The sequence below is a fragment of the Mobula hypostoma genome, chromosome 9, assembly GCF_963921235.1.
Source record: "Mobula hypostoma chromosome 9, sMobHyp1.1, whole genome shotgun sequence".
Taxonomy (NCBI): Eukaryota; Metazoa; Chordata; class Chondrichthyes; order Myliobatiformes; family Myliobatidae; genus Mobula; species Mobula hypostoma.
The window spans coordinates 98,528,319-98,544,547 of record NC_086105.1 but is presented as its reverse complement, the minus strand read 5'-3'; the positions used below and the strand labels follow the sequence as shown (position 1 = coordinate 98,544,547).

At 43.5% G+C, this 16,229-nt stretch overlaps 1 protein-coding gene across 1 annotated transcript in view; it reads right to left on the bottom strand.

Annotated features, from left to right (window-relative positions):
* Positions 1–353: 353 nt before the first annotated feature.
* The window catches only part of kdm8 (lysine (K)-specific demethylase 8), a 73,891-nt gene continuing 58,015 nt past the window's right edge, over positions 354–16,229 (bottom strand). The window contains exon 8 of the mRNA XM_063058735.1: positions 354–8,709. Coding sequence (XP_062914805.1) covers positions 8,545–8,709 — 165 coding nt within the window. The 3' untranslated portion in view covers positions 354–8,544. The remainder of the gene's footprint in view (positions 8,710–16,229) is intronic.

Genomic DNA, 16,229 nt, shown 5'->3' with positions numbered 1-16,229 from the left:
TGAAGTGATCAACTTGTGTCTATTGATTATTTATACCAGTAACTGTTCTAACGCTTAGTCTTACGGTACCCTTACTCGAAACCACAAGTTTCTGCTTTTGTATTACCCAATTACAACAGACAAGTTAGAAAATGTGAAGAACTCCGAGGCAGTATTAGTACAACATAACCCACAAAAGCAGTAGCAAATTATTGTACAAACCCTGAGGCCCATTAATAGCATCTTAGAGTTGTACCACAGAAACAGACCCTTCAACCCATCGCATAAATGCTTAACATTTTTATCCATATTTTATCCTAGTTGCCTACATTAGAACCATATCCTTCCATGCCTTGCTTAAAATTCCTTCCTCTCACCGTAAAACTATACCCTCTTGTGCTTTGATACACCTATCATGAAACAGTTGACAATCCACACTCATCTATGCCTCATATAGTCAAGTCACTCCTAGGCCATGAAGACAAGACCAACCTATCCAGTCTCTCCAGCCTATCCAGTCTCTTCAGGCAATCACATCCTTCTCACAATGTGGCTTAATGTTTAGTGAAGTTGCAACACAACATCACAACTCCTGTCCTCTGCTCCAACCTATGAAGCAAGCATTGTATATACTTTCCTCATCACCCTGTCTACCTGTGTTGCACTTTCAGGGAGCTATGGATTTGGAATTCTCAGTTTCGGTTTATTAATACATCTTAGTAGATTACCATGTCCTATCACATTTGCATAAATACCTCACCTTGCACTTATCAGGATTAAATTCCATTTGCCAATGTTCCTCCAGTAATCTGCTGTAGCCTTAGACAACCTTCCTCACTATCTATACCACACCTATTTTTATGTCATTTACAATTACTTTTTATTAATCATACCTATATTCATATCCAATTTATTTATATCCCAAAAGCAAAGTTCCCGGCATCGATCCTGTGGATCCAATCAGAGAAATACCCTTGCACTACTATCCTCTGCCTCCTGTCACCAAGACTGTTTTGCATCCATTCATGCAGGTCAGTTTGTGTATCCACAAAAAGGAAAATAGAATTTAGAGGGGTTTGAGGAAAAGGTGTGAATTTTGAAGATTTCTTTTACCAACAGCATAGTGTCCAACTGCCACATGGGAGTGCACAGACACACACCACTTTAGCAAATCAGATCACAAGGCTGTGCTCTTTCTCCCTGCATTAAAAACAAGCTGAACTGTGAGGATCCAATACAAAAAGTCATTCAGTGCTAGTCTGAGGAATTAGATGAGCTTCTATGTCACTGCTTTGAGCTGGTAGACTATAGTCAAAGACTCAACAACCAACCTAGATGTGTGTCATCATTGAGATGGACTTTATCAGCAAATGTATTTAAGACTATGTCCTAAAGAGGACAATCTGAGTGTTTCCAAACCAGAAATCAGAGATAAGCTAGGAAATTCATGCCCTAATCAAGTCTAGAACTGCAGTGTTAAGATAACAATGATCGTTACAAAATATGACCACTGTAAAGCTATCAAGTCCCAGACCAACTGTTAGCCATGGAAGGGCTTATATGCTTTAGTGGACTACAAGAGTAAGGCGGCATTGCTGACAACAACACACCCATTCCCAATGAGCACACTTTGAACAGAAGGGGACTGGAGTGCCAACAGCCTCAAATTGGAATCAAGCTTGATATTACTGACATATTGTGAAATTTGTTTTTTTGCAGCAGTAGTACAGTGAACGACATAAAAATTACGATAAGCTACAAAATTATAATTAGTGCAAAAGAGGAATACAAAGGTAAATTTAATGGGTTTATGGTCCAGTCAGAAATATGGGTGGGAGAAAGCAGCTGTTCCTAAAATATTGAATGTAGGTAGTAAAATGAAAAGGCATGTTCTAGGATGGTGACGGTCTGTGATGATGGGTGATGCTTTTCTTGAGGCACCGTCTCTTGATGCCCTTCATGCTGGGGAGGTTTGTGCCCATGATGAAACTGGCTGTGTCTATAATCCTGCAGGTCCCTTGTGATCCTGTGCATTGGAGCCTCCATACCAGGTGGTGATGCAACCAGTCAGAATGCTCTCCGTACAGTACAGCTGTAGAAATTTGCTAGTTTTTTTACAAAATCTCAAGTTTCAAATGAAGAGTCGTCACTGGTATGTTTTCTTTGTGATTGCATCAATACTTTGGGCCCATGATAGACCTTCTGAAATGTTGATAGCCAGGAACTAAGCTGATCACCATTTCCACTGCTAACTGCTGTGTTCCCCTTCTTTAAATCCACAATGAATTCCTTGCTGATGATGAGTACGAGATTATTGCTGCAGCACCACTCTCCTAACTGATCTACCTCATTCCCGTTGCCCCTTCATCACCATTTGAGATTTTGCCAACAACAGTGGTGTCATCAGCAAATTTATAGATAGTATTTGTGCTGTGCCTGGCCACACAGTTATGTTTGCAGAGAGAGTATGCTGTGAGCTAAGCAGTATTGTTGAGGTGTACCTGTGTCAGTAAGAAGGAGATCTTATAAACTATCTACACTGACTGGTTTTCCAATAAGAAAGCTGAGGATCCAATTACAGAGCTCAGGTTTCATAGCTTGTTCGTTAGTACTGACAGAATGATGGTATTGAATATTGAGCTGTAATTGATAAACAGCAGCTTGATGTATGTTTTGCTGTTGTCCAGATGGTCCAAAGCTGAATGGAGAGCCAGTGAGACTGCATCCACTGTAGCACAGTAGACCTGTTATGATAGTAAGCAAATTGCAGTGAGTCCAGGTCTTTGCTCATGCATTAATTCCAGCCATGACTAACCTCTCAAAACACTTCATCCCAAGCAGCACACACAAAATGCTGGGGGAACAGCAGGTCAGGTGGCGTCTATGGAAAGGAAGGGGGAATATGCCAGAATAACAAGGTGAGAGAGGGGAAGGAATACAAGCTAGAAGGTAATAGGTGAAGACAGGTGGGTGGGGGAATGGGGAAAAGTAAGAAGCTGTGAAGCGATAGGTGGAAAAGGTAAAGGCTGGAGAAGAAGGATTCTGGTACGAAAGTGGACCATGGAGAGGTGGGGAGGGGGCAGAATGGGGAAATGAAGAAGAGGGAAGGGCGAGGGTAAAAGAAAATTGGCGATCTAGAACAAATATACCAGCAATAGTCATTGAAGCAGCTCACCCTGTTCTTCTTGAACACTGGTATGATTGATGCTGGTGGCAGTGAGAAGTTGAAGATGTCCTTGAACACTCCAGTTAGCACAGGTTTTCAGTGCCCTGCTAGGTATACAACTGGGGCCTAACAGCTTGGGATTGTTCACCCTCTTGAAAGTTATTGTGACATTGGTCTCCAGGTCAGATCAGAGGGTCGCCAGATGCCAAGGGGATTCACACAGGTGCAGTGTTATTTCTCCTTTCAAAGTGTGCATAGAAGACATTGAACTCATCAGGGAGTGAAGACTCACTGCTGTTAACCTTTGCCTTATAGGAAGTAATGGCATGCAAACCCTGCCCCAGCTGTTGTAGATCCGATTGTCTCTAATTTCATATGATACTGTCTTTTTGCCCCATTGATTTCCATAGAAACACAGAAATCTACAGTACTTTACAATCACTTCAGCCCACGATATTGTGTGACCATGTAACCTACTCCAGCAGCTGCCTAGAATTTCCCTACCACATAACCCTCTATTTTTCTAAGCTCCATGTACATATCTAAGATTCTCTTAAAAAACCCTATTTAATCTGCTTCTACCACCTTCGCTGGCAGTGCATTCCATGCACCCACCGCCCTGTGTGGAAAAACCTCTGCCATCCCCCTTGTACCCACAGGTCATACCTGAATGTCTTCTATGGTTCTGGATTGCCAGTGTTGAACACTCAGATCTAGCCCTCAACAGACTGCTGTTATCCAGGCCTTCTGGTTGGGCACATGAACCCGCAGTCATTATTGCATATATAAGATCAGTCTATTGAAGAGTGAATCCACAGAAAGCATCTGGCCCTGATGGTGTCCCTGGCCATGTCTGTAGATCCTGTTCAGATCAGCTGGCGGGAGTGTTTGCAGAAATTTATAACCTCTCCCTGCTTCAGTCTTAAGTTCCCACCAACTTTAAGAAGACCACTATCACCTTGGTGCCAAAGAAAAACAAGTAATGTGCAGTAATGACTCCTGTCCAGTATCTCTGACATCCACCATCATGAAGTGCTTTGAGAGGCCGTCATGACAAGCATTAACTCTCAGACAACCTGAACATTGCAACTTGCCAGATGCCATCTCCCTGGCCTTACTCTCACCTCGTGGAACAGGCCCTTCTGGCCCAATCAGCTGCATGGCGCAGCAACCTACCTATTTAACCCTAATTGAATCGCAGGACAATTTACATCTTCTGGTTTAGGATGGCACTAAAGGCAGTCCCTGGGTTACGAACGTCTGACTTAACGGACAACTCCTACTTACGAGTGGACTGTCATAAAGCTTATTAAAAATTTGAGTTAAATACAATGGTTCGTAATAACGAACGCATGCACTACTTTGTGACGCTCATGAAAAGATTGCGTGGCTTCAGCGGTTCATCGGCTCGAGGAAGGAGAACGCTGTCCGCCATTTTAAGTCGGATCACGTTGCTGTTAACACTGTGTTGAGTGTGTAACTTTGTATTTGGCTTAAATTTTTCTCTTACTTACCCTTGTAACCATGCCTCCAAAGCGTAAATCCAATGCAAGTGCTGGTGATGCATCAAAAAAAGGGAAAATGATCACGATTGAAAATAAAGTGGAAATAATAAAGCAATCGGAAAGAGGTGAAACGCCATTGGTCATTGGAAAAGCGTTAGGCTACAGTCGGTCAACGATCGGAACAATTTTAAAGGATAAAGTGATGATAGCATTTGAGGAAGAAGACTGGGACCTAAAAACTCCAGAACCGAAAAAGTTTTTGACAAAAGAGTTAGCTGAAGCCTTTTGTCTCATTGAAGCAGGGATGGTAAAGTTAGAGGAGCAAGATCCTAATACAGAGAGGTTCACCAAAGTTTACCGTACAGTTACCGAGGGCCTCAGCTGCTACAAGGCCATTTATGACGAGAAAAAGAAAAGCTCTGCATGGAATGGTAAAATATATACTCTATACTGAGACAAACATTTGACCAACTGATGCTAAATAAGAACCGTATGTACCTGTTCTGACTTGCCTACAAATTCAACTTAAAGACAGACTTAGGAACGGATCTCATTCGTAACCTGGGGACTGCCTGTACTTCCAACTTGCTGGTGGCCAATGGAGCAAAAAAAACCGACTATATACTTTGTTATTCACACTTTTTCTGACAAACGATCGCTGCAAATGGTGGCCTGTGGCTGCCCTTTTGGAGTTGAATGGAATCGCCTATACGATCTGGTGTTCCTGTGGTATGACTGGAGTCTCGCTGGGGCAGAACAATTGCAGCATGTCCAGGCTGGAGTTGTTGGAGCGGACTTGGAGGCAATTCGATGAGGCGGAGCCGAGGCAAGGCAAGGAAAGATCAGAGATTTGTACAATTGAAGAGCTGAGCTGAATTGGGAAGGTCGGGTACTGACCTTATTGAGGTGACGGAGCCTGAGCCCGAGGGTGAGGAACGAGCTGAAGTTTGGACGATTTAAGCATCGGGCGGGATCGAAATGTTTGGGGTGCTGGGGTCAAAGGCAAGAGACGGGGCCAGTTCGGCTCGCTGCTCCGCAGGGTTTGCTCGACTCTGTGCTGGACTGAGGCCTTCTGAATCGGCTGCAATGATGCCTGGCTTTGTGAACTTCAGATCTGAATGCTGTTTGCTTGCTTTATTGTTTGCACGATTTATTTTTAATGGGTTCGATTGGGGTTCTTTGTTTCATGGCTGCCTGTAAGGAGACAAATCTCAAAGTTGTATAAAGTTGATAATAAATATACTTTGAACTTTGGATGACAAATTAACCTATTAACTGGTATGTCTTCAGAATGTGGGTGGAAACCGGAGCACCTGGAGGAAACCCACGCACTCACAAGAATGACATACAAACTTCTTATAGACGGTGTTAGAATAGAGCTGTAATACTGTTGCGTGAACTGCTATGCTACCGTGGTGCCCTCTGGAGCACCTGGACAGTAATGACACCTACGTCAGACTATTGTTTTACTGACTACAGCTCCACCTTCAATACTATAATTCCAAGCAAATTTATCAGTAAACTCCTAGACTTGGGAGTCAACGCCTTCCTTTGAGACTGGACTTTGACTTCCTGACCAACAGACCATAATCTGTAAGGATAGGCAGCAACACTTTCACCATGATTATTCTCAACACTGCATATCCTGGAACCCCTACTCTACTGCCTGTACACTCATGACTGCGTGACCAGATTCTTCTCGAACTCCAGCTACAAGTTTACAAATGATGCCAGTGCAGTGGGCCGTATCTCAAATAATGGCAAGTTGGAATGCAGGAAGGAGATAGCGCCTAGTGACATAGTGTCATGACGACAACCTTTCACTTAAGGTCAGAAGAGCTGGTTATTGATTTTACGAAGGGGACAAGATACATGCTCTTGCTTACATCAGTGGTGCTGAGATTGAGGGGATTGACAGCTTGAAGTTCCTACATGTGAGTATCACCAACAGCCTGCCCTGGTCCAACCACGTTGATGCCACGGCAAAGAAAACTCAATAGTGTCTCTACATCCTCAGGAAGCTGAAGGTCTTTAGCATTCCCTATTGACTCTAATTTTTATTGATGCACCATGGAAGGGAATCCATCCCAGTGCATCATGGCCTGGTATGCAACTGCTCTGCCCATGACTGCAAGAAACTGTAGAGGGTTGTGACACAGCTCAGCAGATCACTGCAGTCAGCCTCCCGACCATGGACTCTGTCTAAAGCTCTCACTGCATCAGTAAAGCAGCGAGAATAATCAAAGACCCTATCCACCCTGGACATTCTCTCTTCTCCCTCCTCCTATTGGGCAGAAGATACAAAAGCATGGAAGTATGTACCACCGGGCTCTAGGACAGCTTCTATCCTGCTGTTGGAAGACTATATTGAACAATCCCCTAGTACAGTAAGATGGACTCCTGACCTCAGTCTACCTCGATATAACATCGCACCTTTTAGTCTACTTGCACTGTACTTTCTCTGTAACTATAACATTTTATTCTGCAGTGATTGTTTTACTTAAAACTATTTCAGTGCACTGTTGTAAAGAATTGATCTATACGAACAGTATGCAAGAGAAGTTTTTCCACTGTATCTCACTGCCAGTGACCAATTTAGCAAATTCAATTTAAAAATGAAGGATGAGTGTTAGCAGAGTATTCAACCGTGAAGTTACTCCTCCTGTACAGCTCCATTTCCATCTTCACACAGTATTCTTAAACACCAGCACTATTATTCTGCAGTTTTCACAGCGATACAATAAAACCAATTCAGCACCAACCTCATTACCATCTTCATGGTTTTCCTCTCCCAAACATAAATCAACTCATGTCTGAATGCAAAGCAAAGGTTTGCTGAGAGAATGCCTTGAAAGTTTGAAAATATTCCAAACCGTTTCACATGTCAACATTATACAGCAGCTCTCTCTGTTGTACTGAGAGAGAAGCAGCATCACCAGTCTCCCGCTGTGAGCTGATGCATCATTGAATCTGCTGTCAGAGGAGGGGACTTCACTCCTCAATCACTGAGGGAGGGAATCTTCTGCACCCAGATGAGCAGGGCAATTAGAGGATTCATCCGCCAAACAATCTAGGCACAGATATTCCCAACTGGTCGCAATAACCCAAACAATTCCAGTGTAGTACCTCCAATGGGAGACCTAGCATAGGACACAGTGGCATATGATGCCGGTGCAAGTGAGGGGGATAAATTGGGCAGCAATTCGTTCTGAACCACACCGAGTGGGAAGATTTAGCCTTAGAAAAAAACTATTTCTCCTCACTCAGTGGGAATATTATTTTCCTTTACTCTTTCATGAAAAAGGTTTTTCTGCATTCTGAACAGATCTGTCAAGTTATCTAGAGAAATGTTACTCAGAGCTTTATCCCCATAGATACACAATAACAAAATACCAATATGATTGAATACTTTAACTGAATACTTAGCCTTTAATTTTGATTGATCTAATGAAAGATGTTTTGCATTAAACCCACTGATGCAGTTTAAAAGCCTTCAAAGCCTCTTGGGTTTTTCCGTGTCTTGGTAGGATGCCTTGTCCACTCAGGTCCAGCAGCTGCCTGGAGGTGGGCTCTATGTAAATGGTTGTTAGAAATCTGCACCCAGTGGTGCTGAGATGCTCCTGATGATGAAATGTAGTATAATCTAGAAGCTGCTGGCAGCTGCACTGAGAAAATTGTTTGATTACTGGTACAGTAATGATCAAACTTCTGTACAAAGCCTGCCTTCCCTCACTGATCTTGCACCTTTTTGCAGTTTTCTTCAGTGTCCGTCTCTCCCAATCTCTCGCTCAGTTTCTTTTTATGTCAGGCCAATTGCTGATGCATTCACATTCAGCTTCAGAATTCACACATCATTTCCCCACTCCTCGAAGTTCCACATTCCAGGAGCAACAATCAGGACCACCAAAAACTGACAGAGAAGCTGACGTCCAGAGACCTTACGTAGTGCCAGTAGCTGACTGGGATAAAAAGCACATCTCCAGGGCTCAGGATGCATTCCTGGAACTCTGCTGACTCAAACTCCGGAAAATTCACCAAATCTGGTTGGTCTACATCCACCTGCAAATGACAGAAATACTGGTAACCTGGAACTGGGATCAATTAGCTTGATCCTAGCATAAGAATGTACTGTAATGGATTACATTACAATATAGAGTGCCTTGTCAGAGTATTCAGCCCCCAACCCTTTGTTCACATAAATGAATACTACCACCAGGGATCTTGATCAATTTAACCGAGAATTTTTACCTGTCAATCACATGCTCCTTTTTCACAGTGGTGTCCAAAAAACAGGGAAAATTGTAAAGCATAAAAAACTAAAAATTCAAAAACTGAAATGAAAGCACTTCAAAAGTATTTATCCATCTTTGTTCAGTACTTAGTTCAACCACTTTGTGCAGCTATTACAGACTTTTTGGATAAGTCTCTGTTAGCTTTGTACAATGTGATGGAGCAAGATTTGTCCATTTCCCCTTGCAAAATTGCACAGGCTCTGCCAGGTTAGTGGCAGTGGACAGCAATCTTGAGATCTGGCCAGAGATGATTAATTGGGTTAAGGTCAGGACTCTGACTGGGCCACTCAAGGACATCAATTTTCTATATTTGAAGCCACTCCACGGTTGCTCTGTCAGTGTGCTCTGGGTTGTTGTCCTGCTGAAAGATGAATTCCCTTCTCAGTTTGAGCTTTCTAGCAGAGGGCAGTAGGTTTCTATCCAGGATTTCTCTGTGTTTAGCAGGTGTCATCTTCCCATCAATCCTGGTCAGATTTCCAGTCCCTGCTGCTGAAAAGCATCCCCATAGCGTGATGCTACCTCCACCATACTTTACAGTAGGTACGGTGTTACCTGGCCGATGTGCAGTCTTAGATTTAAACCATATATACCACTTAGTGTTGAGGCAAAAAAGCTCTACTTTAGTCTCATCCAACCACAGGACATTCTTACACATCTTTACAGTACCTTCTAAGTGACGCTTTGCAAAGTCTTTATGGAGGATATTCTTTTATTTAGCCAGGACTCCTTACCACTATTCCATAAATACCTTTTATGTGCAAGGCCTTAGGAGATTGTGGACTTCATCTCCATATGCAGCTACTGACATCCGCAGCTCACTCAGTGACTGCTAGCACCTCTTACAAATGCCATTCTTCTCTAGTGACTAAGTTTAGAGGGGCAGCCTGAGCTAGGCAGTCTGGCTGTGGTTTCAGGTTATTTTCACTGTTTCACAATGGGCTGCATTGAGCTCCGACCTATGTTCACTGCCTTTGAGATGGCCTTGTACCATTCCCCAGATTGTGCTTCTCTATTATCATTCCCTGACTTGCCTTGAATGCTTTTTTGTCTTCATTTTGGTTTGGTTTATTGAAAATCTACCACACCGTTGGACCTTACAGAGGGAAGGGTATTTATTCTGATGAATTCATTGGAAACAGGTGATCCTCCAATATTCTGCATCAACAAATTGGCTGAGTTGATAAGGTAATATACAGTATTACACCTGAAGAAAATTAGCATAGTAATTACAGTGGAGAAGAATAGTTTTTCAGCCTCACAATTCTGTTTTTTTTAATTTTTATTAAATTATTGGAATTTTTCTTTTGATTTAACATGAATGCAAAATGTTTTGTAGGTTAGGTCAAAATTTCTCCTTCAATATATTTTAAATTTAGAAAATGAGATGGTTAAATGTGAAAATAGTTATGAGGGGTTGAATATTTTTCCAAGGCACTGTGAACATAAGAAACAGAAGTACAGACAAGCCAATTGGCTTCCTCATACCTGCTCCACCGTTTAATATGATCATGGCTATTAGTTCAAATCCACCTTCCCGCACTACCCCCATTACCCCTTAATTCCTTAATACCTAAATATCTATCAATCCCTGTCTTGAATACACTTGGTAATTGAGACTCCACAACCCTCTAAAGTAGAGAATGCCAAAGAGTCATCAGAGTGCAGAAACTTATCATTTCACTCCTGAAAAGAATAATAGGATTGAGCACAGTCAGAGTTATCAATGGGAAATCACATCTGATTAACACATCGTTCTCCACAACCTCCGCCAACTCCAAAGAGATCCTACTACCAAACACACATTACCTCTCCTCCTCTCTCTGCTTTCCACAGGAATCGCTCCCTCTGTGATCCCCTTGTCTATTTGTCCCTTCCAGCACTTAGCCCTGCAAGCAGCCAAAGTGCCACACCTGCTCATACAACTTCTCCCTCACCTCCATCCAGGGCTCCGAAACAGTCTCTCCAGGTGAGGTGAATCTGCTGGGGTCGCCTATTGTGTTTGGTGCTCCCGATGTGGCCTCCTCTACAATGGTGAGACCTATGGTAAATTGGGGGACTGCTTCATCAAGCATCTTCGCTCCATCCACCAAAAGCAAACTTCCCAGTGGCCAGACATTTGAATTCGGATTCCCATTCCTGTTCCTACATTGTGGCACAATGAGGCCACCCTCAGGGTGGAGGAGAAACACCTTATATTCTGTCTGGGTATCCTCTAACCTGATGGCATGAATATCGATTTTTCCTTCTGGTAAAATACGTTTTGCCCCCTCCTCCCCTCTTCTTCTATTCCTCATTCTGCCCTCTCGCCTCTTTGCATCTGCCTATTACTTCCTCCAGGTGCCCTCCTCCTTCCTTTTCTCTTATGGTCCACTCTCCTCTCTTATCAGATTCCTGCCTCTCTAGCCCTTTCCTCTCCTACCCACCTGGCTTCACCTATTACCTAGTAGCTAGCCCCCTTCCCCTCCCCCCACCTTTTTATTCTGTCGTTCTTCCCCCTTCCTTTCCAGTCCTGATGAAGGGTCTCAGCCCAAAGCTTCGACTGTTCATTTTCATAGATGCTGCCTGACAGCTGAATTCCTCCAGCATTTTAAGTGTGTTGCTCTGGATTTCCAGCATCTGTAGATTTTTTTTGTGCTTATGACTAATCCATTGCAATTTTTGAGTATTTGGCAAGTAGAATAGATGAGGAACCAGTGGAAGTGGTGTATGTATATTTTCAGAGGCTTTTAATAAGATGGCATAGAGGAGGTTAACCAACAAGGCAGGGAGCACATAGGATTCAGAGTAATACATTAGCATGTATACAGATATAGTTAGCATTAAGAAAGCAAACAGTGCCAAAAATGGCTCTTTCTTAGGTTGGCAGGCTGATATTAGTCATATACTGCAGGGATCAGTGCTTGGGTCCTGATTAGGCACAATCTATAGCTACAATTAAGCCAAGGAGACCAACTTTTCCATATTTCTGATACAAAATTAGGTGGGATTGTAAATAGGGTGCAGAACATACAGAAGCTTTAAGGGATCATGTACAAGTGAATGGGTAAGAACAAAGGAGATGAAACATAATGTAGAAAAAATTGAGGAATTCCCTTTCAAGGTAGGGAAAGTGGCAAGGGTGATATCGTCAGCTTTAATGAAGGGCTGGATAAATGGTTGGTTGGACAGTGGCTGATATGAGACCTGTGGTTTTTTTTATATATTCGAAACAAGACCCAGGGCCCCATATGCCTTGGCAGACGAATTCAGGATATATTGGAGACCTTCAGGTTATGTCCACACGAGACCGGATAAATCCGTAACCGAAGCTTTTTCTCTTCGTTTTGACCCTCCGTCCACACTGAAATGGCGTTTTCCTCCCCTGAAAACGGAGCTTTTCTGAAACGCTAATAAAGTTCTTACAGGACTCATCAAGGTGGATGCACGAACGATATTTCCTCTGGCTGAGCCTAGTACCGGGGTTACAGTGTCAGAATAAATGGAACTGAGGGAGAAGATCAGCTATGATCTTGATGATTGGTAGACCAGGTATGAAGAGCTACGAGACCTACTCCTGTTCCTAATTCCTGTATTTTGAATAGCATTACTGTTATTTGGAATCTGTCCCTGGTGTTAGTTGTCCAAGCTGGGGTAAATGTGATGTCCTCCCCTGCCAAGCCCCTTAAGAATTTTGTACGTTTTAATAAAACAAAATCTCTTATCCTTCTAAACACTAGAAGCCTGCTAAATTTCTCCTGGTATGATAAACCTCACCAATCTGCTGGACTTTTGCTGCACGCCGTCTATTTCAATTATATCCTCCATCAGGATATAATGGGAGTCCAGACCTGGACAGAATATTCCAGAACAACACACACAAAATGCTGGAGAAACTCAGCAGGTCAGGCAGCATCTACAGAAGGGAATAAACAGCTGACATTTTGTGCATCAGGACTAGAATGGAAAGGAAAAGAAACTACAATAAGTAGGTGGGGGGAGGGGAAGGGGTACAAGCTGGCAGGAGATAGGTGAGACGGGGAGGGGGTTGAAGTAAAAAACTGGGAGGGAATAGGTGGTAAAGGTAAAGGGCTAAAGAGCAAGAAATCTAATAGGAGAGGACAGTGGAACGTGGAAGAACGGGAAGGAGGGGAAGTTCAAAGGTCAAAGTAAATGTATTATTGAAGTACATATATGACACCATATACAACCCTGAGATTCATTTTCTAGTAGGCATATTCAATAAATCCACAAATAGACTAATAACCATACTAGAATCAATGAAAGACCACACCAACTGGGTGTTCAACCACTGTGCAAATACAAAAAGAAAGAAATAACAATACTAAATAAGCAATAAATATCGAGAACGAGATGAAGAGTCCGTGAAAGTGAGTCCATAGGTTGTGGGAGCAAGTCAGTGATGGGGTAAGTGAAATTTTCCCCTTTGGTTCAAGAAACTGATGGTTGAGGGGTAATTACTGTTCCTGAATCTGGTAATAAGAGTTCTGAGGCTCCTTGATGGATGCTGCTTTCCTGTGACATGCAGACATGCTCAATGGTGGGGAGGGCTTTACCCATGATGGACTGGGCCATATCCAGAGGGAAGTGATTGGCAAATGAGAAGAAAAGGGATGAGAGGGTAACCTGAATGGAACAGCGAAAAAGTGAGAAAGAGAGAAGGGGAAAAATTACTTTAAGTTAGAGAAATTGATGTTCATACCATAAAATTGCAGACTGCGCATTTGGAATACAAGGTTTTGCTCCTCTAACCTGAGTTTGGCCTGATCTTGGCAATTGTGAAGGGCATACACTGCACGCATTGGGATTAGATTGGAAAGCCTCCAACTTTTTGTAATAACTTAGCATACTATTTTGCCTTCCTGTCTGCTTGTTGAACCAGTAATTCATTTACAAGGACACACAAGTCTCTAAACACCACAATTTTTTCAGTCCCTCAATGTGCTCATTTAGGAGAAAGCAGAAGGACAAAAAGAGGGCATGAGATTGCATTGGCAGATAAGGTAAAGGAGAATCCTGTCAAATTCTATAAGCTAAGAGCAAAACTAGGGAGAGAGTAGGTCATTTTAAATATCACTGTGGTTGTCTACCTGTGGAGCCACTGGAGATGGGCAAGTTCTTAAATGAATATTTCTCACTTATATTTACTGAGAAGTTATGGAAGCTAAGGAATTAAGGAACTAAAAAGCGATGTCTTGGAACATATCCACATTACAAAACGAGGGTCTAGAAACTTTAAAGTATATTAAGGTGGATAATCCTCTGGTGCTGCGTGGAGGTCGGCCAATGAGAACAGCGGAAGGAGTTTAAAAAGAAAACAGATTTAAAGAGCAGGCGACAGAGTAGAGGGAGACAGAGTAGGAAGGCTTTGGCTCAATGGAGCTTTGGTGATGAAGGGTCGAGGCCAGGTAGGTTATCTGTTTAGAATACAGATGAAGTAAGTGTGCGAGGCCGGTTTTCTGTTCTCGGTGTCAGATGTGGGAGGTCCTGGAGACTCTAGGACGACCACATCTGCGCCAGGTGCGTCAAGCTGCAGCTCCTTAGGGACCACGTTACGGAACTGGAGCAGCAGCTCAATGACCTTCGTCTGGTAAGGGAGAGTGAGGAGGTGATAGACAGGAGCTATAGGCAGGTAGTCACACTGGGACTACAAGAGACAAAGAAGTGGGTAACAGTCAGGAGAGGGAAGGGCAAGAAGCAGGTGCTAGAGAGTACCCCAGTAGCTGTCCCCCTTAACAATAAGTATTCCTGCTTGAGTACTGTTGGGGGAAACGGCCTACCTGGAGGAGGCAACAGTGGTCATGCCTCTGGCACGGAGTCTGGACCTCTGGCTCAGAAGGGTAGGGAAAGGAAGAGGATGGCAGCAGTGATAGGGGATTCTATAGTTAGGGGCCAGACAGGCAATTCTGTGGACGCTGGAAAGAAACACTGATGGTACTTTGCCTCCCAGGTGCCAGGGTCCGGGATGTTTCTGATCTCGTCCACGATATCTTGAAATGGGAGGGAGAACAGCCAGAGATCGTGGTACATATTGGTACCAACGACATAGGTAGGAAAAGGGAGGAGGTCCTGAAAACAGACTACAGGGAGATAGGAGAGAAGTTGAGAAGCAGGACCACAAAGGTAGTTATTTCAAGATTACTGCCTGTGCCATGTGACAGTGAGTATAGGAATAGAGTGAGGTGGAGTATAAATGAGTGGCTGAGGGATTGGAGCAGGGGCCAGGGATTCAGATTTCTGGATCACTGAGACCTCTTCTGGGGCAGGTGTGACCTGTACAAAAAGGACGGGTTGCACTTGAATCCGAGGGAGACCAATATCCTGGCAGGAAGGTTTGCTAAGGCTATTGGGGAGAGTTTAAACTAGAATTGCTGGGGGTGGGAACAGAACTGAAGTGACGGAGGAAAGGGAGGTTGGCTCACAAATAGAGAAAGCTTGGAGACAGTGCGAAAGGGAGGATGGGCAGGTGATAGAGAAGGGACGCGTTCAGACTGATGGTTTGAGATGTGTCTATTTTGTCATAATGCGAGCAGTATTATGAATAAAGCGGATGAGCTTAGATCATGGTAGAGCCATAGATGTAGTGTATATGGATTTTAGCAAGGCATTTGATAAGGTACCCCATGCATTGAGAAAGTAAGGTGGCATGAGATCCAAGGGGACATTGCTTTGTGGATCCAGAACTGGCTTGCCCACAGAAGGCAAAGAGTGGTTGTAGACAGGTCATATTCTGCATGGAGGCCGGTGACCAGTGGTGTGCCTCAGGGATCTGTTCTGGGACCCCTACTCTTTGTAATTTTTATAAATGACCTGGATGAAGAAGTGGAGGAATGGGTTAGTAAATTTGCTGATGACACAAAGGTTGGGAGTGTTGTGGATAGTGTGGAGGGCTGCCACAGGTTACAGAGGGACATTGGTAGGATGCAAAACTGGGCTGAGAAGCGGCAGATGGAGTTTAAGCCAGATAAGTGTGAGGTGGTTCATTTTGGTAGGTCAAATATAATGGCAGAATATAGCATTAATGGTAAGACTCTTGGCAGTGTGGAGGATCAGAGGGATCTTGGGGTCTGAGTCCATAGCACACTCAAAGCTGCTATGCAGGTTGACTTTGCAGTTAAGGTGGCATACGGTTCATTGGCCTTCATCAATCGTGGGATTGAGTTTAAGAGCCGAGAGGTAATGTTGCAGCTATATAGGACCCTGGTCAAACCCCACTTGGAGTACTGTGCTCAGTTCTGGTCGCCTCACTACAGGAATGATGTGGAAACTATAGAAAGGGTGCAGAGGAGA